Source organism: Adiantum capillus-veneris, chromosome 27 (genome assembly GCF_014529385.1).
Source record: "Adiantum capillus-veneris isolate H3 chromosome 27, ASM1452938v2, whole genome shotgun sequence".
Taxonomy (NCBI): Eukaryota; Viridiplantae; Streptophyta; class Polypodiopsida; order Polypodiales; family Pteridaceae; genus Adiantum; species Adiantum capillus-veneris.
In genome coordinates this window covers 128,855,655-128,881,168 of record NC_140957.1, presented here as the reverse complement: position 1 = coordinate 128,881,168, position 25,514 = coordinate 128,855,655, and the positions used below count along the sequence as shown (strand labels likewise).

The window sequence follows — 25,514 nt, the reverse complement described above, 5'->3', positions numbered from 1 at the left end:
CTCTTGGAAAAGGGTCTTGGCCAGCCTAGTACTTCACCGTATTGCTCTCCAGTGTTGTTGGTTTTGAAGAAAGACGGATCTTGGAGAATGTGCATCGATTATAGCACTCTCATCGAAATCACCATCAAGAACAGATTTCCGATTCCTAGGATCGATGATATACTCGACAGGTTACAGGGATCCTCGTGCTTTAGCAGGATTAACTTGAAGAGTGGATATCATCAGATCAGGATAGCGCCAGGAGATGTCTACAAGACAGCTTTTCGGACGACTTTTGGGTTATTTGAGTTTTTGGTGATGCCTTTTGGCTTAACCAATGCTCCTGCGACATTTAACCGGATGATGGATAGGATTTTTTGAGAGTACAGGCTATTTGTTGGCACTTTCTTTGACGACATCATTGTTTTCTCCAAGAATGAGGCAGAACACAGAGATCATCTGCTTCAAGTCTTTCAGGCATTACGAGATCACACGTTAGTGATTAATGCAAAGAAAAGTGAATTTTTCCTACTAGAGATACACTTTTTGGGACACATTGTGTCAGCAGCAGGAGTGCGAATGGACCCGGCCAAGATAGAGACTATCCGTGATTGGCCGTGATTGGCCCGATTTGAGGAATGCCCATGAAGTTAGAAGCTTCTTGGGACTGTGTTCGTACTACAGCCGGTTCATACGAAAGTTTGCAGAGGTTGCTTCCCCTTTGCATACCTTGACACAGAAAGGAGTACCTTTTTCGTGGGGACCCACAGAGGTGACTGCCTTTCAGACATTGAAAGAGAAATTCACTACAGGACCAGATTTGACTTTGCCGGACTTGCAGAAGTCATTTGAAGTATTTTGTGATGCTTGTGGTCGTAGTCTGGGTACGGTCTTGATGCAAGAAGGCCATGTCATAGCTTACGAGAGCCGTTTATTCTCTAGGCCGGAGATGACAGCACAGATCTATGGGAAAGAGCTTTTGGTGGTTATCCATGCTCTTACTCCGTGGCGGCATTACCTACTCGGAGCGGATTTTACTGTCTTTACAGACCATCAGAGTTTGCGCTACTTCTTGTCACAGAAGCAGCTTTCGGAAAAGCAGATGCGGTGGGTGAACATCTTGTCACAGTTCCACTTCCAGATTGTCCATGTGCAGGGACAGAAGAATGTGGTGGCAGATGCTTTGTCTCGAAAACCGTTGGTTCTGGCTATTTCCGCGATACATCATAGGAGCTTCGAGGATATGGTCGATCAGTGTGCCACAGATACAGATTTTGCAGATATTTTCACACGGATACAGGATTGGGAGACAATAGCTGGATACTCCCTTCGGGAAGGCTACTTGATGAAAAAGACTATGTTGTGCGTTACACAGCCGTTGAGGGAAAAGGTTATGACTGACTGCCACTGTCCACCTTTTACGGGTCACCGCGGCATTGCTACCACCATGAAAGGGGTAGAGAGAGATTTCTTTTGGCGGAGACTGAAGAAGGATGTGGAAGAGTTTGTGCGCAGTTGCTTGGTATGCCAGAAGGTCAAGTTTGACAGGCATAAGGCACAGGGATTGTTACAGCCTTTACCCATACCCAACCGCCCCTGGGAAAATATTGAAATGGATTTCATTTTTTTGATCTCCCGAGAATACAGAATGATCACGATGATTTTCCGATTACATGGGACGCTTGAGACGATTGTCTCCGACAAAGACCCCAGATTTAAGAGTTTGTTTTGGAAGGCAATTTGGGAGAACATTGGCACGCGGTTGCAGTTCTCGTCATCGTTCCACTTGCAGACTGACGGGCAATCTGAGATTGCCAATTCAGTGATTTTAGATTTATTGAAGTCTTGTATCTCGCATCAGAAGACTCAATGGGAAAAGAACTTACCTTTGGTGGAATTTGCCTACAATAACACGATACACTCTTCGACGGGGAAGATGCCATGTGAGATTGTTGAAACTGCTGCGAAGGTTCCATCCTTCCTGAGCACGAAAGATTAGAAATTTGAAGCGGATGAATATTCGCGAGATTTGGATACGGCTTTTGCCAAGGTTCGCGAGACTTTACAGAAGTCTCAAGAACGACAGAAAAAGGCAGCGGATCGCCATCGTCGCGACTGGAAACTGAAGGAGGATGATTGGGTGCTCTTACTTTTGAGAAGGCACGCCTAAGAAAGAAAAAGGGAAAGGAGAGGCTTTTTCCAAAGCTTAGTATGTGATACTACGGACCTTTCGAGATTACTGACAAGATAAATGATGTCTCCTTCCGATTGAAACTGCCAGATACTTGGAGGATTCACAATGCATTGCATGTGAGTCTCTTGAACCCTGTTAAGGGTGATGTGCCTGATGATGGGGAGCTTGATGAGCAACCCAAAGTGGAAGAAAACGAGGAGATCCTTGTTCCTGAACAGATTTTGGCACATAATGATACGAAGAAAGGTAAAGTCTGAAGGCGGTTCTTGGTTAAGTTCAAGAACTTTCTTGCATTTGATGCGAAGTGGATGGAGGAGGAGGACCTAGTAGATACTCCTCGGATTGTGAAACTTTACCTCGATGTTTTGGTTTAGCATAGTCTACTCCAAACGGAACCCAGAAACTCAGCTTGGTCGAAGATCTGGTGCAGTGGGATGCACAAGAGGGGAGTTACTCCGCTCCTTTGTCAACAGATGCCTCGATTTTGATACTAAAGTCACTGATGTCTCTTTGAGCTTCAGGGATACTGAGAGCTGACAGTATTCTGCTGGATGACTTTATGAAATGGAATTCCTGATTATGATACTTATTTGTTCTTGACTTCTTGTGAGTGCAGGAACTGATAGCCGAAATGACTGCAGCATTTTGGTCTGATTGATCTCGAATAGACATGGTTGCAATAGGGGTTAGTCAATCGGACATCGATGAGGACCCGATTGGACCTAGATGTGATTGCTAGCTACATTGCCGATAAATCATGGTCTAAGATCCGAATGAATGTTGAATGTCATGTGATGTCCTGTGATGTCTGGTGATGTCCTGTGATGTCGTGTGATGTGACTGTCGATTTTGTACATGTGCTAGATGTGTGTTCCTAGTACGTAGGTACTAACAGTCAGTGTCTGCTAAGACGGTTTATGGCTTTTGTCGGTTTTGCAGGCGTAATCGCGGTCGATTACAATGCTTTCAAGAGGGGGGTATGTCACAAAGTGATGATGTGGCGGATATCACAAACCCTAATTTCTGCCAGAAACCCTAAAATTCCTGCAAACCCTAATTTTTGCCAAAAACCCTAAATTCCGGAAATCGCGGAGGCGGATTATTATTATTATTATTATTATTATTATTTTTTGGAAAATGATGAGCGACGCGAATTTTGCTTTTGCTTTTTAAAAAAAAAAAAAAGAAAAAGAGAAAAGACTCATTAAGAGAGAGAGAGAACTGATGCTTTTGATTTTAAAAGCTTTTGGGGCTCTGCTTTTGGGCATCCCTTGTAACCTTTAAATTAGTGGTGAGGGCCTCACTTCTCAGAGCATCTGGACGCAGAGTCTGAGAGTGAAACCCTAACCGCTCTCTTGTACTTTGATGATTGATTAATATAAAAAGAAATACCGAAAGGGGCGCCAGTCTTTGGGGCCAATATCTCTAGGCACGGAACTCCGTCGGGCCAGTGCAAATCTATTGTGATCTGTGAATTGTTTTGAAGTGGTTAATTGGTGCTGTCGCGGTTGATTCTTGACTTGGAGTGTCCAAGTCTGTTACAGGGACTCTTCGTCGGCCCACTCTGATGTGTGGGTCGTGCGGTACTTGAACTTCATAAAGCTCTGCAATGCTTGCTTCTTTGGGCCGCGCCGAAAGCGACAAAGTCTTCTGAGGTTTCTTCGATGCTTCATCTTCGTCGAGAGTCATGCTTCCTTCTTCGTCAAGAATCTCCGTGGCTGAAAATTCCTGAAACCATTTCCAACACAAAACCATGAACATACCTATTCCATGTAAAGTAAGTGGAAAAAATCATGTCGTCCTAATAGACCGTGCATGCAATGTAGATGAACAAAGAGACGGAGTGCCAAACCGTTCACCACACACACGTAAACAATGAGATCGAATCTTTCTCTTCTGATCCAAATCAATCAACTGTGGCAATTCACAACAGAAATACCCATGCTTGGTGCTCATACTGTCATGTGCTCTTTCTACAACTGTGTCAGGCCAAGGAAGAGACATGGAATGTGACTTCCTTGAATGCATACTTTTCAGCTTTTCATGAAAAGTCTACATACATTTGTGCTCATTCATGAGTGAAACGTCCTCAACGTACAATATGTCATACCTAGGAAAAGGGATCACATAAAGACGCTGACTAAAATACAGGAAACGATCACGAATGAAACACTTGAACAATGCGTGCGTATCAATCATGTGAACACATAATACTTCCTGTGAGGGTTCTTTGGACCTAGGCTCGAGAGCCAAGATCGCTTCTTCTTGAATGATCGAATCGTCTTGTGGGGGTTCTTTGGACCTCGACTCGAAAGCCAAGATCGGTTCTTCGTGATTGATTGAATCTACAATGAGGTTAGCTTCGCTAGAAAAAGCATCCACTAACACATCATCCTTGTGAACAATCACATTATCTTCATGCAACTCATCATGCTTGTGAGAAATCACATCTTGATCATGCAAATCATCATGCTTGTGAGAAATCACATCTTGATCATGCAAATCATCATGCTCATCATTATCATCCAAATCATGCTTATCAATATCATTCAAATCATTATGCAAATCCTGTGTATCATGCAAGATCGCTTCTTCCTGAATGATCGAATCGTCTTGTGGGGGTTCTTTGGACCTCGACTCGAAAGCCAAGATCGGTTCTTCGTGATTGATTGAATCTACAATGAGGTTAGCTTCGCTAGAAAAAGCATCCACTAACACATCATCCTTGTGAACAATCACATTATCTTCATGCAACTCATCATGCTTGTGAGAAATCACATCTTGATCATGCAAATCATCATGCTTGTGAGAAATCACATCTTGATCATGCAAATCATCATGCTCATCATTATCATCCAAATCATGCTTATCAATATCATTCAAATCATTATGCAAATCCTGTGTATCATGCTTTGGAGAAGAAGAGACCGAGAGAGTCTCCTTTCCTCAAATCTCTTGCATTTGTGCCTGAACTTGAGAATAGAGTCGCCAGAACTCTTTGTTTTGTCGGTCGCTCTGTTCTTGTATTGCTTTGGCTTTCTTCCTTGTGGCTTCTCTTTCTGCTCTTCTTTCTGCGTGTCCGCATTCCATTTCTGCCATTCTTTCTGCATGTCTGCGTTCCATTTCTACTTTTCTTTTTGCGTTTCGTGCTTCGCATTCTAACTTCCTTTCCATAAACATCTGGTTCAAAGCCTCCATAGGAGTTAGTGCAATCTTTGTCGTAGATGGGGAAGGGGGAGGGTCGGAAAAACCTCCTGGTGGAGAAAATTCTTCTTCGCCTCTCTCATGCTCATCACCTCCAAGCGAAGTATCCATTCCGCTTCGAGTGATGACCATTCTGAAGTCATGGGTTCTTAAGTTCACGAGGAACTTGGGTTCTTGGGGGTCTTGGTTCTTGAGGTTCTTGAGGTTTTCTTTCACTTGCAAACCTGTGCTTGAGAAGGATCTTCTCTTCACCCGAGTTCTACTCCTTTCCGTAGGCGCACCCCGCCTTGTGCTCACACCAAGGTTGCTTTTTTCCACCTCACGTCGATTGGCCGGCCGCTAAGTGGATGGTCCGCTCTCAATGAGTGAAAAGAGACACAAGGGGAGGCTGGACAAGCCCTTCTTTCCTGGGATTCCTTTCACTCTTCAAAAACACGATTAGGAATCGACACGCCCAAGTGAACCTGGGTTCGTGCGACATCAACAAGCAAAAAAAATTCTGTGGTTCTTTCCTTGAGTGATACAGAACACTGCCAAAGCTCTGATACCAATGTTAGGTGAGCGGAATGAATGTTAGCGCTTTGCTCAAGATGAGTGCTCCGAACTGTGCTCAAGGTTCCTTTTGTTCTTATGGAAGGTAGAGCCTTCCGTTTTTAATGAGAGAATGCTATGATCACAAACAAAGTGAATGGACACTGTGCGTGCAAGTTAATGAGACTGAGAGGTAGAGAGAGAAGAGCCTTCCGTTTTTAATGAGAGAATGCTATGATCACAAACAAAGTGAATGAACACTGTGCGTGCAAGTTAATGAGACTGAGAGGTAGAGAGAGAAGAGAGATACGACACCAGAGACGTTGTAAAACCCTCCTCCAAAGGCCCCACTCTCGTCGGCGAGAGTGGTCTACTTATGATTGCACAATCTGGTACAAACTGTATGCATGGGAATGATGCAAGTATAGGCTATGTCGACGATGACGACGGGGATGACGAAGTCGACCTAATGGCTGAAATCTGCAATCTTCCTACTGCTGTCCAAAAACGCTATGGGCTGAAATCTGCGATTGAGCCAAAAACGCTGATTTTGGGGTTGTTTTCTGTGGATCTTTGTCGCTGAAAATCTGCAGGTTTAGGGCTGCAAACTGAGGTGTCTATAGGCTGAAAATCAATGGTCTATCCGGGCTGAATCTGCTACTTCTTTTAGGGCTGATCTTGATGGACTTTTAGGGCTGCAAATCACTGCATATGCTGGATTTGCAAGGCTGAAGATGAAACCAAAAAACGCTAGGCTGTTGTGTTCCAAAAACGTTAGGTATGCTGGTCTTTCCAAAAACGCTGGTGTTGGGTTCTGTTGGCGATGCAGATCTGATGCAAAAACGCCAGGCTGAGGATGCTTTGCAAAAACGCTATCTGATGGTTTGATTGCGGTGAGGACCTGCTGATGCCAAAAACGCCAGGCAATGCTTGTGGATGGCGATGGACTCTTGTTGGAGGAAACACTATGCAATGGGGTCTTTGCTTGGAGGAAAAACCACCAAGGTCTTGTTGAGAAGTTGCCTGCTGAGCTTGGCTCCTGTTGCCTCTTCTGCCATTTAGTGCTAACTTTGGTTTGCTTATATATTTTCTTAGCAAAATTGCCCTACCTACTTTTGTTGGAAAGTCACTTAATTAATAAGTGAAAAATACCAAAAATAGGTAAAATATGCTAAAATCGCTAGAAAATTCCCCCGATGGAATCTGATGGGAATACTGATGATTATGTTGTGTGCAACCAGAGGATATGCATCTACACTAAGTGACTGGGCATGCACGGTCTACGAATAGACTCACAAAAGTGCCATATCACTTCTAAATCTAGATTGATTGTGTCACCAGCTAGTGGCAATTCCATTTTTGTTTATTTTCTCTTTCTTTGGGGAATTTCGTTTGTTTTACCTTTTGGAAACACCCCTCTGGAAATCTAACTGCCTTGCATTGCATAGCCAGTGTGGAACTGTTCAGAGAGAGTCCAGGCTTGAGGGCTAAAGAGCACTAAGGTTGGACAAGGACTATGGTTAGCCAAAGTGGGGTCATTGGCCAGCCAAAGCGGAATCCTTTGCTACATAGGCTACATTTCAGTTCTGGGTGTGGCTGCAATGTACAAAGAGGATCAGATGACCTAGAAGAATGTTATGGCAGAAACTCCTAAATTTTAGGGATTGCTATTTTTGGACGGCAAAATGTCTTCGCGTCATTACGTGCAGTTTGACATGGGGATCATTTTGTTACTCTGTGGCCAAGTCAACAGAGGCTACAGGTGATATATTTTTAAACCCGAGGGTCTAAAGCGGGAAAATGCACAAATGAGTGACACTTGGCACTCTGAGGCCAGTTTACTATTTAAAGAGAAGGCAAAAACGTGATTTTCAGCTGTGAGCTCGTTTTTGAGTGTTGTCACAGGTGGGAGAGCTTCAATGGAGTGCTGGCTTACCCTCTATGTACAGTGAGGGGCAGGATGTCATGACCTGCACACCTCTCACTGCTCTCTCTCTCCTCTATTCTTTGTGGTTATGCCCCTCTAGTGGGCTCATCAGATTGGCCATGTTCAGTCTTGTGGTTTGATGCTCTATTGCTGAGGCAAGAGCCTCCCTGAACAGGAACAAGAGTAGCTAACTGCTACTCCAAAGCAGGGAAACGAGAGGGTGATAACCTCTCAAGTAAACACACAAAAATCAGCACTGTTTTATTGCTGATTTTGGGCTGTTTTGGGACTGTTTTGTGCTCGGAATCATGCCATAATCAAGGGGCACGTAGTCCAAGGCATTGGGAACAGTGCAGGGATAGTTGACAGCTGAAATTAGGTCAAAAACAGGTGCTAACCAGAAAATACAGCGGTCTGAAATTTACTGTTTTGCAACTGTATGGATGCTAGATGCATTGGGAACTGTGTCCAATTGTCAGAGAACACTTCTCGGAAGTGTTGGGGCTCAAAACAAGTGAAAAACCAAAAATTCCAGCGAGCTGTAATTGCTCTTTTTGAGTTGGAATCAGAGGGTTTATGCAAGTGGAAGTGAGTTCCAGTAGGGGAATTGGTTTCGCGCAAGTTTTGGGGTTGTTATGTTGTCGAAATTTGGCCAAATCAAGTGGTATCTAGTTGGATATAGACAAAGGATTCCTGGGACTCTACTTTGTAAATTTACCCTCTCAAAGAATAAAGAAATACCGAAAGGGGCGCCTATTTAAGAGCCAATCTAGTGTCTGACTCGCATACAGATGCATTCTAGCATCTGTATCCCATTCCCCTCTCTTGTGTCATTATAGCACAGGTAGAATAGACGACTAATAATGGGTGAAAGCTAAATCAAGGTTTGAAGTAAAGTCTACCGTCCTTTTTGAAGTTAACAGGTCGGTTACATGGTTCCATGGACGGGATTAAATCACTTTTTCCTCAAAAAGTGAGCCTTGGTCAGTTTGGGTTAAAGACACAGAGAGAGTTTGGGATGACCTTGAAAACAAAGAGGGTTTGAAATTAGATCGAGTGGATTTACAGGTGAGAAAGGCTACGAGAGTCTTTCTTTGAATACAGGTGAGAAAGGCTACGAGTCTTTCTTTGGATTTACAGGTGAGAAGGGCTACAAGAGTCTTTCTTTGGATACAGGTGAGAAAGGCTACGAGTCTTTCTTTGGATACAGGATGGATGGCAACAAGGAGGAGGGTTCCTCTTTAGAGGATAGACAGCCTATTCAACTGCACATGAAATTGGCGAGAGTTCAGGCCAAGCAGAGAAAGCTTTGCAGGTTGTTACTGCTGTGACCATGTTCAAGCAATTGATGGAGAATCCAAGATTTATGGAGTTCATACAATCTTCATCAATAGCACATCAAGTTCAAGGCAGTTTTGGCATGCCAGGAACAGTGTTTAGGGGTATGCAAGGCATGGTGCCCAACCCCATGTATGCAAACATTGGTTTGCACCCAGGATTTCAGGGCACACAAGGTTAGTTTGGGGTGTCACAAGGCAACTTGGGTATGGCTGGTTTTTCAATCCCATCAGTGAATATGACACCTGGACATCAACATGTTATTGGCCAGGGAGTAGAGATGGCTCCCACAGGTGTACCCATTATGCAAACTGTCTCTTTTGACAATTTGGAGTCAATGGATAAGCTAAAGCCATACAAAGAATATGATCAGTGAGTCCATTGACACATTCAATGGCTTTGATGAGAGGACAAAGGTTTTCTCTTTCCTCGAACAGTTTGACAAAGCATTTGTTGGAAGGAGCATTTAAAGTCAGGAAAGCTGCCACTTTTCTGGAAAAAAAAAAATGCAAGTCAGTGGTGGAATACATTGTTGTTACAAGGACAGACTCCTTCCACTTGGAATGATTTCATACAGGTACCGAATTAGCTAAAGGCTAATTCAAAACAGGTACATGATGATTTAATAAGATTTCTTGTGAGAAATCTCGTGTAAATCAAAGGGCAAGTAGTCATACTGATGCAGAAGATCAAAGGCGACGAATTGGTGCGATTGGCACGCAAAACAGAGCCCGAAAGAAGAAAATACAGCTTGCTGTATTTTTCTGCAGATTTAGGGTTTTGACCCTATTTGATGCCTTTTTGTCCCAAGAGCTTCGGGGAAGCTAGAGGACAGTAATACAAGTGATCTGGAGCATTTTAGGAGCTAAAAACAGAGAATTCAGCGTGCTGAATTTCTAGGACAGGTTTGCAAAAGTGCTCTATTATGCGTGGATAATCACTTGGATATGTGGATTTTTGGTTGTGAAGGTTTCTACTACAATTATGCTGCCAAAATTGGGTCAAAAAGAGAATTTTCAGCCCAATAAAAGTGACATCATAAGGGTAGATCATAGGTTAATCTCCAAAGATCAAGATGAAGAGCATAGAAAGATTGTTTTCGATGCTTAGTATGCAAATCAGTGATATTGCATAAAGGCTGAAATCTTGAGAGTTGGAAGATTCACAATGCGTTTCACGTGAGTCTTCTCAGACCCTATGTTGGTGATGTGCCAGAAGATATGCCAGCTGAAGATCAGCGGGAAGTCGAGGAACTTGACGAGATCTTGGTCCCGAAACAGATTTTGGCACATAAAGAAAGAAAAGAAAAGGCAAGGTTGCAAGGTGCTGTTTGGTAAAGTTCAAAAGCTATTCACCTTTGGATGTCAAGTGGATGGAAAAAAGTGAACTTGCAGAGTCACTAAAAGTATGGGAACTTAAAACCTTGGTTTGCAACCTACCTTGACCCCTTGAGATTCAGAGCTACATGGATTGTCAGTGTGACAATGGCTTCTGAAAGAAATGTTGTACATGTTACTTACAGTGAGCTCAAATGAAGTGCATGTTACATGAATGTTAGAGCTGTACAGATTGTCAGTTTGGCAATTGCTCTTATGGAATGTCCAAAAGTTTGTTTAGTGCTATAGAAGTGAGTATTTCTTGTCAGTTTGTCAAGGGTACAACAATTATTTCTATTGAAGAGTACATGTGTAACTGCATTCTTAAACTGTCGGTTTGGGTATGCTCGAAAGGTTACTGGATCCAACATGTACTAAAAGACAGTGGCAAAATGTGACGCTTCCATTTTGTCATTCGAAAGTTATGGACTCAACGCAATGGCAGGTGTGATGCTTCCACTATGTCATTGGGACAGGGTTCGCACGCAGGCAATACATGTGTCAACGAGGTGTTGATTGTAAGCATGTATGTGTCGTACATGTGTCGACACGGTGTCCGGACACTCGAGTGCTGACTGTAAGCATGTATGACATAGGTGCAAACGAGGACGTTTGAGATTTCAAGAGGGGGGTATGTCACCAGCGAGTGGCAATTCCATTTTTGTTTATTTTCTCTTTCTTTGGGGAATTTCGTTTGTTTTACCTTTTGGAAACACCCCTCTGGAAATCTAACTGCCTTGCATTGCATAGCCAGTGTGGAACTGTTCAGAGAGAGTTTAGGCCTGACGGCTAAAGAGCACTAAGGTTGGACAAGGACTATGGTTAGCCAAAGTGGGGTCATTGGCCAGCCAAAGCGGAATCCTTTGCTACATAGGCTACATTTCAGTTCTGGGTGTGGCTGCAGTGTACAAAGAGGATCAGATGACCTAGAAGAATGTAATGGCAGAAACTCTTAAATTTTAGGGATTGCTATTTTTGGACGGCAAAATGTCTTCGCGTCATTACGTGCAGTTTGACATGGGGATCATTTTGTTACTTTGTGGCCACGTCAACAGAGGCTGCAGGTGTAGACCGGAGGGTCTAAAGTGGGAAACTGCACAAATGAGTGACACTTGGCACTCTGAGGCCAGTTTACTACTTAAAGAGAAGGCAAAAACATGATTTTCAGCTGTGAGCTCGTTTTTGAGTGTTGTCACAGGTGGGAGAGCTTCAATGGAGTGCTGGCTTACCCTCTATGTACAGTGAGGGGCAGGATGTCATGACCTGCACACCTCTCACTGCTCTCTCTCTCCTCTATTCTTTGTGGTTATGCCCCTCTAGTGGGCTCATCAGATTGGCCATGTTCAGTCTTGTGGTTTGATGCTCTATTGCTGAGGCAAGAGCCTCCCTGAACAGGAACAAGAGTAGCTAACTGCTACTCCAAAGCAGGGAAACGAGAGGGTGATAACCTCTCAAGTAAACACACAAAAATCAGCACTGTTTTATTGTTGATTTTGGGCTGTTTTGTGCTCGGAATCATGCCAGAATCAAGGGGCACGTAGTCCAAGGCATTGGGAACAGTGCATGGACAGTTGACAGCTGAAATTAGGTCAAAAACAGGTCCTAACCAGAAAATACAGCGGTTTGAAATTGACTGTTTTCCAGCCGTATGGATGCCAGATGCATTGGGAACTGTGTCCAATTGTCAGAGAACACTTCTGGGAAGTGTTGGGGCTCAAAACAAGTGAAAAACCAGAAATTCCAGCGAGCTGTAATTGCTCTTTTTGAGTTGGAATCAGAAGGTGTATGCAAGTGGAAGTGAGTTCCAGTAGGGGAATTGGTTTCGCGCAAGTTTTGGGGTTGTTATGTTGTCGAAATTTGGCCAAATCAAGTGGTATCTAGTTGGATATAGACAGAGGATTCCTAGTACTCTACTTTGTAAATTTACCCTCTCAAAGAATAAAGAAATACTGAAAGGGGCGCCTATTTAGGGGCCAATCTAGTGTCTGACTCGCATACAGATGCATTCTAGCATCTATATCCCATTCCCCTCTCTTGTGTCATTATAGCACAGGTAGAATAGACGACTAATAATGGGTGAAAGCTAAATCAAGGTTTGAAGTAAAGTCTACCGTCCTTTTTGAAGTTAACAGGCCGGTTACAGATTGGACTGACTGAACCTTGATCATGCTATAGCTTGTCCACGGACACATAGGGTTGGATATGTCACGTGACATGCTCAATCTTTCTTGTGCTCTTTCGGATACTGTGTCATGCCAAAGAAGAGACATGGAATGTGAATTCCTTGAATGCAAACATTTCATCTTTTCAAGAGTAATCCGCATACATCCGTGCTCATTCATGAGTGAATCGTGTTTATCGTACAATATGGCATGCCTGTGAAAAGGGATCACATAAGGACGGTGACTAAAATACAGGAAAGCATCACGAATGGAACACTCGAACAATGCGTACTGACTGAGCATTCGAACACAGAATACTTCCTGTGGGGGTTCTTTGGACCTCGACTCGAGAGCCAAGATCGGTTCTTCGTGATCGATCGAATCTGCAATGAGGTTAGCTTCACTAGACGTGAACAATCACATCTTGATCATGCAAATCATCATGCTTATCATTATCATGCAATTCATCATTCTTGTGAATAATCACACCTGATCATGCAAATCATCATGCTTATCTTTATCATACAAATCATGTGTGTCTGACTTTGGGGAAGCAAAGACTAAGAGTCTCCTTCTCCTAATTCTGTTCAATTTGCGCCTGCATATTAGAAAAAAGTAGGACCAACTCTTGCATGTGTTGGGCTCTTTGCGCTTCACGCTCTAACCGTCTTTCTTCGCACTTGCGATCGAATTCGGCTATTCTTTCTTTATATTTACGATCCAATTTTGCTTTTCTTTCTTCGTGCTCCAAGGCGGCGCGTTGCGCTTGTTGTTGTATCCTCATGTCCATCATCGTCTTGACCAAAGCCTCCATAGGATTTGGTACAATCCTTGGCGTAGATGGAGAAGAGGGAGGGTCGGAAAAACCTCTTGGTGGGGAAAAGTCCTCTTTGCCACTTCCATGCTCACCACCTCCATGCGAAGTATCCATTCCGCTTCGGGTGATGACCATACACTGAAGTGGTTGGTTCTTAAGTTCGCGAGGAACACGGGTTCTTGTGGTTCTTGAGTTCTTGAGGGTCTAGAGTTCTTGAGGTCCTTGAGGTTCTTGAGGGTGGTCTTTAGCTTGCAATCTGTGTTAGAGAAGGATCTTCTCTTACCCGAGCTCTTCTCTTTCCCGCGGGTGCACCCCTTGGCGGCCTTGCGCTCACACCAAGGTTGCTTTTTCCCACCTCACGTCGATTGGCCTGCCGCTAAGTGCACGGTCCGCTCTCAATGAGTGAAAAGAGAAACAAGGTGAGGCTGGACAAGCCCTTCTTTCTTGGGTTTCCTGTCATTGTTCAAAAACACGATTAGGAATCGACATGCCCAAGAGGACTTGGGTTACGTGCGACTTGCAACAAGCAAAAAAAATTCTTGTGGTTCTTTCCTTGAGTGATACAAAACACTGCCAAAGCTCTGATACCAATGTAAGGTTTAGCGGATGTGAATGTTGAACTTTGCTCAAGATGAGTCCTCCGAACTGTGCTCAAGGGTTCCTTTTACTTACGGAAGGGAGAGCCTTCCATTCCTTTAGTGAGAGAGTGCAATGGACACAAACAAGTGTATAAACACTATGGATGAAGGTGTTGAGACTGAGAGATAGAGAGAGAAGAGAATACGACACCAGAATGTTGTCAAACCCTCCTCCGAAGGCCCCACTCTCTATGGTGAGAGCGGTCTACTATTGATTGCACAAATCTCTACAATGCAATGGACTTGCCGACGATGTCGACGATGACGAGACGGGCTGAAATCTAAAAAGGCTAATGGCTGAAATCTGCAAATCTTTATCTGCTGAATTTTGACTCTATGTCGGTGACGACGGCGATGACGATGATGCGACGACGACGCGTTGATACCGTAGATGCTGAAATCTGCGTTTTCCGGGCTGAATCTGCAAACGCTGGCTGATCTGACCGTGCGGTGAGGATATGTTGCGGGAAGGTGAGATCTGCGAGGTTTGGGGGTTCTACTGTGGAGTCTGATTGCTGAAAACTGAAAACTCTGATGCCTATGCTTGTTCTGTCGCGGAGAATGTGCAAAACGCTATGTTGTCCTACTGATCCAAAAACGCTAGGGCTGATCTGGTGTCAATTTGCAAAAACGCTATGGTCCTGCTGTCGCTAGGTGCTGCAAAGCTGAAAACGCTGGCTTCTTTGTTGGCTGAAAACGCTAGGAGTTCCGCTGGGGGGGGGGGGGGGGGGGGGGGGGGGGGGGGGGGGGGGGGGGGGGGTGTTCTTGCTGAGAAGGTGCTCTGTTGGACACTTGGTTTGTGCTGCCTCTTCTGCCTGAAAGTGCTAGCGCTAGTTTGCTTATATAGTGACTTACTCAATTTGCTCTACCCAGTTCCCAATAAAATTCACTTATTAATAATAAGTGAAAAATGGCTAAAATAGGGAAATTAGGTCTAGGCACTGTAAAAATGCGATGGAATCTGACGGTAATGTTGATGATCATGCTGTGTTCAACCAGAGGATATGCATCTACTCTAAGTGCCTGGACATGCACGGTCTGCGAGACTCACAAAAGTGCCAGAACACTTCCTAAGCTAGGCTAACTGAATTGAACTGAATCCATGTCATGAAGTAGCTTGTCCACGTACACATAGGGTTAGATGTGCACGTGACATCGAGAAATCTTTGATTCTTCTGTGTAGTTCCCCAAAGCATAGATGTTGTCAAATTGTTGTCGTCCTGCCATCTTTAGAATCCTTTGGTTGGTTAGGTGAAAACCCCTAATGTGGATAGTAGGGATATCCATACTAGCTCCAACCATTGTACCCAGGTGATGGTGGGAGAAATTGTGGCAATGGCGGTGGCAGAGGCAGTTGCACTAGATCAAGGTCAGACGACTGTATCATGTTCCTAAAGACACTCCCATCGAGACAGAATGCTGAGTAGGTTGTCGGTGGAGGCTCATGTACTTTCTGGTGCTGGAGGAGGTGGTACCACTTGGGGCATCAGAGGGGGTAACATGTAATTCAAAAACTGTTGAAAACTTTGCAACATTGGGAGATTCTGTTGAGGATGCCGCGAAAGTATGTTGTGAAGCTTGTCAAGATGGAACTCGTATTGTGCTCTATTTGTTCTTGGTAGGACTCGTGTGCTTTCAAAAGAGCACACGACTAGAGCTCTAATACAAGTGTAATGGAAGGGCACCATGTTCCACACCACGTTCTAACAGAAAAGAACAGATTGAACAGACTGGAGACGCTTCAAAACAATTGAATTGAAAGAGAAACACGATGCATGAGACACGAAGTGGTGGAGTTCCATCCCAAGAGAGCTGTGGCCCCAAACGATGGCGACCCTTTTGGTATTTCTTTATATTGCTTCAACACGGTACAACACCTGTGGCTGTGCTCTGCATTTGCATGCGGTAGAGAGAGAGAGAGAGAGAGAGAGAGAGAGAGAGAGAGAGAGAGAGAGCCATAGTTCATATTTAAAGGCCCTTGGCTTACCAAAAGCAGTTTACATGAAAAGCATTAAGTTCAAAAGCATCTAGTCCTCAAAAGCTGCCAGCGTAGCTCGTGGAAGTCTGTACAGCCTGCCATATCATCAGCCAATGCAAAACGTGGGCTTTGTACAGATGCCGTGTCATCAATAGGTCAATGAAATTTATTGGACGTCCGTACAGCAACCACGTCATGTGTGTGTGTGTGTTTGCTTTACCCTAGGCCCTGTTTGCTTTACTTTAGGCCTTGTTAGATGGGGTTTTGGAGGTTCTGTAAGTTGGTGAAGACTTTCTCTTCTTCTGTTTCTGCTAGGGTTTAGGCCCCTTGGCCGGGATTTGCAGGTTGGGTAGGGTTAGGCTCAGGGTGCCCCTAATTCATGCGGTCTTCAGTGACATTGACACATCAGCAGTTTGTGACATAATGTGCTGAAGCAACCTTTGTGTCAAGGTAGTTATTGCATGCAAGTTATAATGCACTTCCTTGATACTGGTGAATGGCCAGATGGCCTCACCAAGGGCCAAAAGTATTGGTTGGTTTGTAAGGTCAGTAGATATAGATTGAACAATCATGTGTACTGCAAGGGTAAGGAATTGGGATCAAGTGCTAAGAAGGGTACCTCTTTCTATTGAAATCAAGGAGATTCTTACTAGCTGTCATGAAGGTGTCTATTGTGGGTACTTTGAATTAGAGTTCACTAGCAAGAAGGTATTACAAGCTGGCTTTGTATGGCCAAGTTTGGACAGCACATACATCATTGGTGCTTTTTATAAAGATTATTTTTAATGCCAAAAAAGTACTGTTTTTCTGCCTAAAATTTTCCACTGTATAGGGTGGTTGGCTAGTTTAGGGAAGCTGTCTGCCCCATCAACTTTAAGTTGAAAGCTTTTCTTTTCATTTGGCAGATTTCCAATAGTTCGGATTTTTGGTAGTCTTCAAAATTCAATTCTGATGGTAGCTAATGATTAGAGAGGTTCTCCTTACCCTTGTCACCGATATTCATTCAGTTAGAATGAGATGTAGGCCCCAAAACGCTTGTAGATGGTTGTAGGTGAGTAGGTTGCTCATGTCATCTTTTGCATTTGGTTTCTGTGTGTTTGCTTGAGACTCTGTAGTGCCCGAGAAGCCAATGTATGCTTTCATGCCGTAGCTAGGTAGACTCCTCGTGTATTGGCATAGTATGTTAGTGCGCAATGCATGCATAGCTATGTTCCGTCGCAGAGTGACCGCTAATAATTTTTTTGTGTTATGACGTAATCTGCAAGTCTTCTAGAGTCCCTTTTAGCTAACGTGGTTGCTTGAGACTCTGTAGTGCCCGAGAAGCCAATGTATGCTTTCATGCCGTAGCTAGGTAGACTCCTCGTGTATTGGCATAGTGTGTTAGTGCACAATGCATGCATAGCTATGTTCCGTCGCAGAGCGACCGCTAATAATTTTTTTGTGTTATGATGTAATCTGCAAGTCTTCTAGAGTCCCTTTTAGAGACGAGAATTGAGAATGTGTAATCTTGTTCTAGGGAAAATTCTAGGACCTATATTTGTGGTTGGGTTATGTGAGCTAACATGTTTTAAGTCTAGAAGTATATTTGGAGGCGAGAAATTTATCAATGCATCTCTTTTGAGTGTGCATAGTTGTTTGCTTATATGGTTAATGCACGACGCTTGGGCGGTTTGCTGCTTGTATGCAGATATTGGTGGTCTCTGCACTTTATACATGGTGTGTGACAAGCGATCCAGCAAATGTCCTAGTGAGGGGTCTTAAGAAGCATGGCTCAGCTGGGAACAGCTTTGAAATGGTGTCTTTGGAGCCTAAAATACAGGGTCAGGCACAAGAGCACTTACCTAGCTTCATGCAATGTCCAAAAATCAACCACTGTCCAGTGGATACATGCATTCAATCATCAAATGCACAAGACTTGGAGCCAGGAAATGGAAATTCGTTTTGCAGTTTGTGCCGTGTTCCGGTATTGCTAAGTTTGTCAATTTGGATCTGTAAGAATGAGTTTGCTTAAATTGCTAAATATTTTATTTTCTTTTATTAGATTTCCTTTCGTACCAAGCACTGCTGTGTTTGTGACAAGTGTGTAGATGGATTTGATCACCATTGTCAGGTTAGGCTTCCCTTTTTTCTGCAGTTGTTATTGAGATAATCAATTCTCTTTTGTGGTTATGTTCACTTTTTTTGAGTGTAGTGACAATCCTAATACCTCTATTTGTCTTTACAGTGGTTGAACAACTGCATTGGTAAGAGAAATTACAAGATTTTTATCATCCTAATTGTGGCAGCTTCGTTTATGGTAATGACAACTAATTACTGTGTTGTGCCCACAAGGTGCAAGGTTTGAAATGACATACATACATCAAAATGTTTCTTACTTTGTGGTAATTGTAGACAATGTTTACATCTCTCTCTTTGATTCTTTGTTGTTCCTTTTGTCTTGACAAGACAGTTCACCCTGCAATGGTCCTTTGGACTTTGGATAATAGTGCAGCGTTCCCTGAGAGAGAGGCGCTATGAAAATATTATTTCTCTGAGGCTGGGCAGGAGTTTTCCATCTTTGGGCTACCTTCTTGTGTTGGTAAGCACATTATTTGTTTGAATGTGGACTACCAAGTTATAGTTGGATCATAAACAACTCGACTACCAAATCAGAAACAATGGTATTTTGTGCAGGTGTCTTGCACTTTTGTGGCAATGGTGGCAACCTATCTTCTGGCCCAGCTTATATTCTTTCATGTTCTTCTCATAAGAAAGGTAAGCTTCATCACACTAATATGCTAAAATGCTCCTTTAATTTGTTTGGAGAGGTGAAATTTTCTGTCTGGACTTTTAACTGGTAGGGTTTAACAACATACGAGTATATTTTGGCAAAGAGAAATGAAGAGTGGGATACAGAGAAGCTCCAGCCAAAATCTCTGTTGATGCCAGGTCCCACTTCTGATGGCTCCGCAAGATTCCAGCAAAAGCAGAATATTGGTGGACCCTTATCAGTTGATCATGAGGTGGCATTTGCGTGTTCTTTTCTCTGTATATCTTTGTGTTGTGTTGCTAAGGGATCGTTTTACATATGCAGCTGAAGGCAGAGAAGGATGTTGGTGCTTCCTGGAGGGCGCTCTCTCAACGATTCTCGACAATCAAGATTAATCCCTGGAACTCTTTTTCACATAAAGAGGAGGATGCACAGCTAGCTTCAACTTCTATGCCCATATTGTCGACAGAACCAGATGCTCTGGTGAAAGAGATAGAGAGCAGCTTTGCGAGTAGCCAAGGTTTTAGTGGAGAATTGGTGGCTTCCAAGAGAATTGGAAGCGCCAGTAGAAGGTTCTCATGCGGTCATTCTGGTCGCCTAAATGAGTTCATTCTCTGTTCATGGCAAAATGGCAAGCTCCCTCTTGATTCATTTGAGCAGCTTGATAGCAGCGAGAATGACTCAGGCACTTTGAACCATCCTGTAGTGAAAGATACACTAAACCCATTGCAGAGGGAAGCGCGCAATGTGTTTAGGTCTAGCCATTCTTTTTCTAGTGGAGTCTTGGAGCCAACACCTGGAGTAGCTTCAGCTGTGCACTGCGACATTGCATACCAAAACGAATGTAATGAGGAACTTGTGTAGCTGTAATGAGGATCAAGGGAAGCACTGTAGGATCAAGAGGAGTCGTCGTCCTTTGCTGAAAGGCTAGTTGACAAATCAGGAGTATTAGCCAAGTTGAGAAGAAATGAGATAAATCAGGAGTTATTTTTGGCATATATGCTGACAAGAGTTGAGCTGGAGTGTGTATGGGGTAGTTATTGGCACTACCCAAAACTCAGGGAAGTGATTATTTATCTATGACAAAAATATGGCTATGGTGTGGAGACTTAGTCGAGAGCCAGTAATTGGACTTGTCTCTCCTGGATAAGTTGTTTTTCAAACCTTTGCTTGGCTCTTCCATACTCTTCTTTTCTGTGGGTATTAATTCTCCCTTTTCCTACCTTCATTTATTGTGTGCATCCTTCAATGTTTGCATTCAATTTTGGTGGCAACCGATTTTTTTTGTAGTGCTTGATGATATGCCTGCCCTGTCCAGAATCTGCCTGAAATCTACACTTTAATGTTGTCGAGCATCAAATTTTTTAAGGAGAAAGTACACCCATGTCAACGATCCACCCGGAAAGAGAATCACAAAAAATTTGTATATCATAAACACATTGATGTGTGGAAGGAAACAGCCTGCAAAAACAAAATGCGGAAAGTTATGTGAGAAGCATTTCAGAAGTTCGCGTGTCAACAGTGTCATGCGAGTACCTGTAACAGTTGGAAAATGGTTTTCCAATATGACCTAAAGACAAAATGAACTGAGTTCACCTCCATTGGTTTTGCGAAGCCAACATGGACAAGACCAAGGATATTAAGGCATGATAAGTTGCCTCCTTTGGGGAACAGTCTGCATATTGTTTGCCATTAGCATAAGAAGAGAGAACATGATGGGGCTTGGGAACACCAAAAGGGAATCAAATCTTTAGACACAAGGTGTTGTAAAAGGAGCAACAGGAAGAACACAAAGAGAGCGTCACAACACACTTTCATTATTAGAGAGAGTTGGCATGGGCTGGGTTGGGCAATCAATTGATAGACCTGTCCAATACAAGGTTGTGATTAGAAAGATTGATTAAAATACTTTTTTGAGTCATAGTAGAGTGCCATATCCCTTCCAAATGTTAACCATGAAACATGATTCAGGCAAGAGCCGTGTACCATCAGGCAAGAGCCACAAGTAGGCATCACCATGGTCACCTAATTGATGCACCAGATGTATTGGAAATTATGTCGCCCATTTTAATATCAAAGTGAACATTAAGTATTGAGTAGCTCTAGAGATAGAGATGAGGTGAGTGGGCACGTCTAACACATCATGCACGACATCACAAAAAGACACCCTTCACAAGCAAGGTAGTGTCATCACCAATGTGATCAGATGAAGAAGAAGAAGAAGAGAATTTTAACGTCGTAGGAAACTATCCCAAGATTAACACACTCCGTTTGGTGAGCATGCATTCACAAGCCAAGCCATAAACAAGCTCACCATAAACAAGGGAGATGTAATGCAAAATAGAGTTAATTTATTCATTCATGAAATGAGCTTTAAGTAGCTCTACAGCCTTGCACCAATACATGTGGGATAATTCCACCTTTTCTCTTTTTGGTTTATACTCTAGGACAAAACTCACACTTTACACATAGTCCTCAAGAAGACCAAGGACCTGGCTATTGACTTCAAGTGGGATTGGAAATTCAATGATTGAATGTGTGCTTGAGAGATGACAGACCACACTGAAGGTGGTTGTAGGGATAGGATAAATGGCATAAATGAGGAGAGAGAGAGAATTGAGGATTGGAAACTTGGAGAGTCATAGGAATTGATTGGGCAGAGAGGAGCATACATGGACACTGCTCCCATAGATGACATTGTCATTGTAGAAGGTCCTCACATAACGATAATGCAAAGAATCATTACAATAATATTTCAACTATCACATAACTACATAGATAGCCAATAACTCTATTGTGTAATCTCCCAAATGAGGAGAAGGCATTTGTGAGCCACACAATCACTTTTTAAATTTGATAAACACATTAGATGGTGGTGGAATGTGGCCAAATAGCTTGGAGAGAAGGGTGACACTATTTTAATGCACATTTTAACACAAGTATGTTTGATGGAAGATGCAAAGAAGCATATAGTCTCAGTGGAGGAGGGGAAGACAGCTTATGAGCTCTTGCACGCACCAACACATACACGAAGAGAGCACACAATAGAAATGGAGGCTACAATTTTCTTCTTCTTCTTTACTACTTAAAATGTTAAAATAAGTCTACAAAACATAAGTAGGAAATACAACATTAGTAGTGGCTATGCAGAACGATCAATGTGAATCTGCTAGAGAGTGAGCTGCTAGAGAACATGGAGGATTAATCACACTAGCATTCATGATTAAGAGAGTACTGAATTGACACAATGATGTGAAACAAAATAACACACTAGCTTTGCATTAAGGTAAAAGTGTGCACAAGCATTCTCCTTATGTGGGAGAGAAATGACATCTAGAACTAAAACAAGGGTGTGTACAAGTCAAGGAACATCTCTACAAGAATGGAGTGAACACTACAAAGAAGGGGGTGGATTTGGGTGCATTTGATGTCATATACAAATATGCATGCCACCTGTGATGAATCCACATGCACATTACATGAAAATATGCCATATAAGCTCCATGTAGACAAGGGTAGATACACAACAAGATACATCAAGGGATACTCCCACATATCCAACACCAACTGACACAATGAGGGGTCATTACTCTTGGTAGGTAGACCATGTTAATGGAGTTCCTAGTTATAGTATCATTGGTGATTCGCCTTGTGTTTGCTACCTCCTGTTAATGATAAATCAAGGAATAACCCCACATATCCAACACTAGCTGGCACAATGAGGGGCCATGTGCGCTTTACCGCATGTGTCGGAGGCTGGGAACTTGCCAAAACACTGTGTGCAAGCCACGAATCAAGCACACAATTAGAAGATTCTAGCAAGCTCAAAGGGGCAGGGGTGTGTCACTCACCCCTCAATGCTTCCGTCGTGAAGAATCCCTTGCCGCGAAGAAGAAGGATCCGCGTTGCCGCCACGCTCAACCGCCTTGCCGCCGCAATGCTCGATCATACTCTCTCTCTCTCTCTCTCTCTCTCTCTCTCTCAAGCATACACATACACACATACACACGTAAGCACATGAAGGAGGAGAAGACAGAGGTAGAGCAAGAGCACTTCTTAGCTTGCACCTCAGAGAATGAGAATTTCAGGTCAAAATAGACCTTTTATAAGAGTTTGATCCATTCACACATGGACGCCCATAATGGCCGGTCATTGCAAAAATATTGTAAAATAAGATAAGTGGTGCGCCTCTCATCGGTGATCATCTACACACCTATTGGACCGACAAGCCCGGTCCATGACTCAATCAAATAAATAATAAGGCGTCTGTTGAAGGTGATAGGGTGTTCGTTAGAATTAACATGTCCTCCCTCTTGATGTAGATTCTGTCATGGAAACTATTAAGATGAAGCTTGTTCGCCAAGGTGGAAGAGCATCTGAGGTTGAATGTTTTTAGCTTTTGTCAAACCCTACAAAATCAACCAAAAATGGCATAGTAATCGCATTCTTATATACAATTAAAAAGCATATGCAGTGCATAGGCACAAAATGGATTGGTAACATAATATTAAACAATTTGTTAACAGTAAACACTAAACTGTAATATAATCAAACACATAAGAAGTTGTAAAGGTAAAAAAATAAATAAGTATAGGGTCGCTAATTTTGCGGTTGAGAGGCACTAGAGGTCAACTATTAATACTATGGGAAAGCTTCTCAATTCTCTCTGGTCGATTAAGCTGTTTAATCGCGAGAGCAAAGTATTTCATGTCCGAGGGCTGACTAGAGGCTATACCTAGAAAGCCTTGTAGTTAAGCTATGATAAAAGCAATTGCTTATGAAATCATTGCGTGAATTATTTCCTTTTTTTGACCCCCCAAAGTTTTTCACACTGATTCAATTTTTGATGTGTGTGCTTATTTTGTATGCCTTGGGCTTTTTTCTCTTCAAGGAAAAGCGCCCACACTGGGAACCTCTAGGGCTCTAGTACCATAGGCAATATGTGTGAGTGAAGTACCAAATTAAGATTTTACATTATTGGCACTTTTGTTTTTGTTTTTTTTTTTCATTGCCTTTTAATTTTGTAACTTTGAGGGGTCATATTGCACTGTTACCCTCCCTTGGCTAGTAAACTCCCTTTATAATAGCTAAACTAAAGGTCAATAGGGATTAAGTCCACTAGAAAGCACTAGTACATAGCACACAAGGCTGCGGCTAAATTGGATTAAGAACCTAAAGTAACCTTTGACAATTAGGAAGGCATTTTCCATGGTATTAAGAGAAGATCTCTAACGCCTATCTTGGTCAAAATAGCTTAATCAAACTTCTTGATTCTATAATCTAGATAAAAGGTTATGAAAAATATATATATTAAATTTAATATTTAATACTAAGCAAAGGTACTGAATATTATGCTACCAATCACAGTTAAAGTAGACAAACATGGATGCTAAAAAAAACAAGAGGCAATGCTAATGGTCAGAACCACCTGTTCGTGTTGATGATCACGCTCGATTCAAAGAGTGAACGAGACAAGGACTCCATGAAGTTCAAAATTGCAATTACTGGAATGAGTTCCTATACACACAAGGAATATCTCTAAGAGGTACATCAGTGGGAAGAGGCACCAACCTTTATTGAACACAATCAAAACACATCAAGAACCCTAACCTAATTATTTGCACCCCCCTAGAGAGTCAAGGGAACAGGATATTGAATAGATGGGCGGGTAGCTCTAGGTCTAAACCCCTATCCTCGTCATCATCGAGAAAAACAAAGTCATCATCCGTGAGACCATACGTGCCATCCGTGCAATCATGTAACTCTTCCTCATCATTAGAGGCACAAATGTTCACTAAGAACGTCACTGGACGTCTATTGTCATCTTGGTCAAGAGGTTAAGCTTGTGCAATCAGAGAGACTTCCTCTACTAAGTATGGATCAGTCGTGGTCAAGAGGGGTGCAAATGAATGATGGATGTCAGCAAACACTCCCCCCTCCCTTGGGCAGATCATACCTTTTGAAATGATGTCGTCATCTTTTGAAATCAATTGTTCCAAGTTCTTATGGGTGAAGACTTTGACCAATAGTTTTTGACCGCCCTAGGCGTTTCATCTAGTTGCAAGAATGGTACGGTACTCTCCCATGATTTTATTTGCAATGTTGCTATTGGTGGTGAACTTACAATGGGAGGTGCAAATTCTTTCTTGTTTGTATAGATATTTACAATGGTAGGTGGAGGTTGTGTCGAAGCTTATATTTTCGTATATGAACTACATGAAGAGCAAGAAGCTTCATTTGTTTTTTCTATAATTGAGCCGAGCGAAACAAGTCGTTCTCGCTTGGGTACCCAAACTAGCTCCAGATGATGTGTGTAGTGTTTTGTGATCTTTCCCTTCCCACGATCTTCAATCAGCTTTATCGTTACAGGATTTGACTCACATAGGTCTATAGGTGATATGTAAGAACACGTTTTACATTTTGGTACCCAGATTTGATCATTCCCTTCATAGTAGTTTTGGACTTCCAATAGTTGTTTAGGAATCCAAGGCAACATTTTCTTACATTTCTTGGAGCGAGTGGGAAGTCTCTTACAAGGCTTCTATTTTTTAGCATAAAAATGGTCGCTACAAAAGCTTTAGGGACCCATTTGCATGTTTTCTTTGTTCTATTACACCAATC

At 42.8% G+C, this 25,514-nt stretch overlaps 1 protein-coding gene across 3 annotated transcripts in view; it reads left to right on the top strand.

Moving 5' to 3' along the window:
* LOC147422750 (putative protein S-acyltransferase 22) overlaps window positions 1–20,088 on the top strand; it is a 33,037-nt gene extending 12,949 nt beyond the window's left edge. For all 3 annotated transcript variants that reach the window (XM_086503671.1, XM_086503673.1, XM_086503672.1), the window contains 7 exons: window positions 17,832–18,107; window positions 18,186–18,254; window positions 18,369–18,440; window positions 18,594–18,722; window positions 18,818–18,898; window positions 18,985–19,146; window positions 19,218–20,088. In XM_086503671.1, the coding sequence (XP_086359797.1) occupies window positions 17,832–18,107; window positions 18,186–18,254; window positions 18,369–18,440; window positions 18,594–18,722; window positions 18,818–18,898; window positions 18,985–19,146; window positions 19,218–19,757 (1,329 nt within the window). In that variant the 3' untranslated portion in view covers window positions 19,758–20,088. The remainder of the gene's footprint in view (window positions 1–17,831; window positions 18,108–18,185; window positions 18,255–18,368; window positions 18,441–18,593; window positions 18,723–18,817; window positions 18,899–18,984; window positions 19,147–19,217) is intronic.
* Window positions 20,089–25,514: the final 5,426 nt, after the last annotated feature.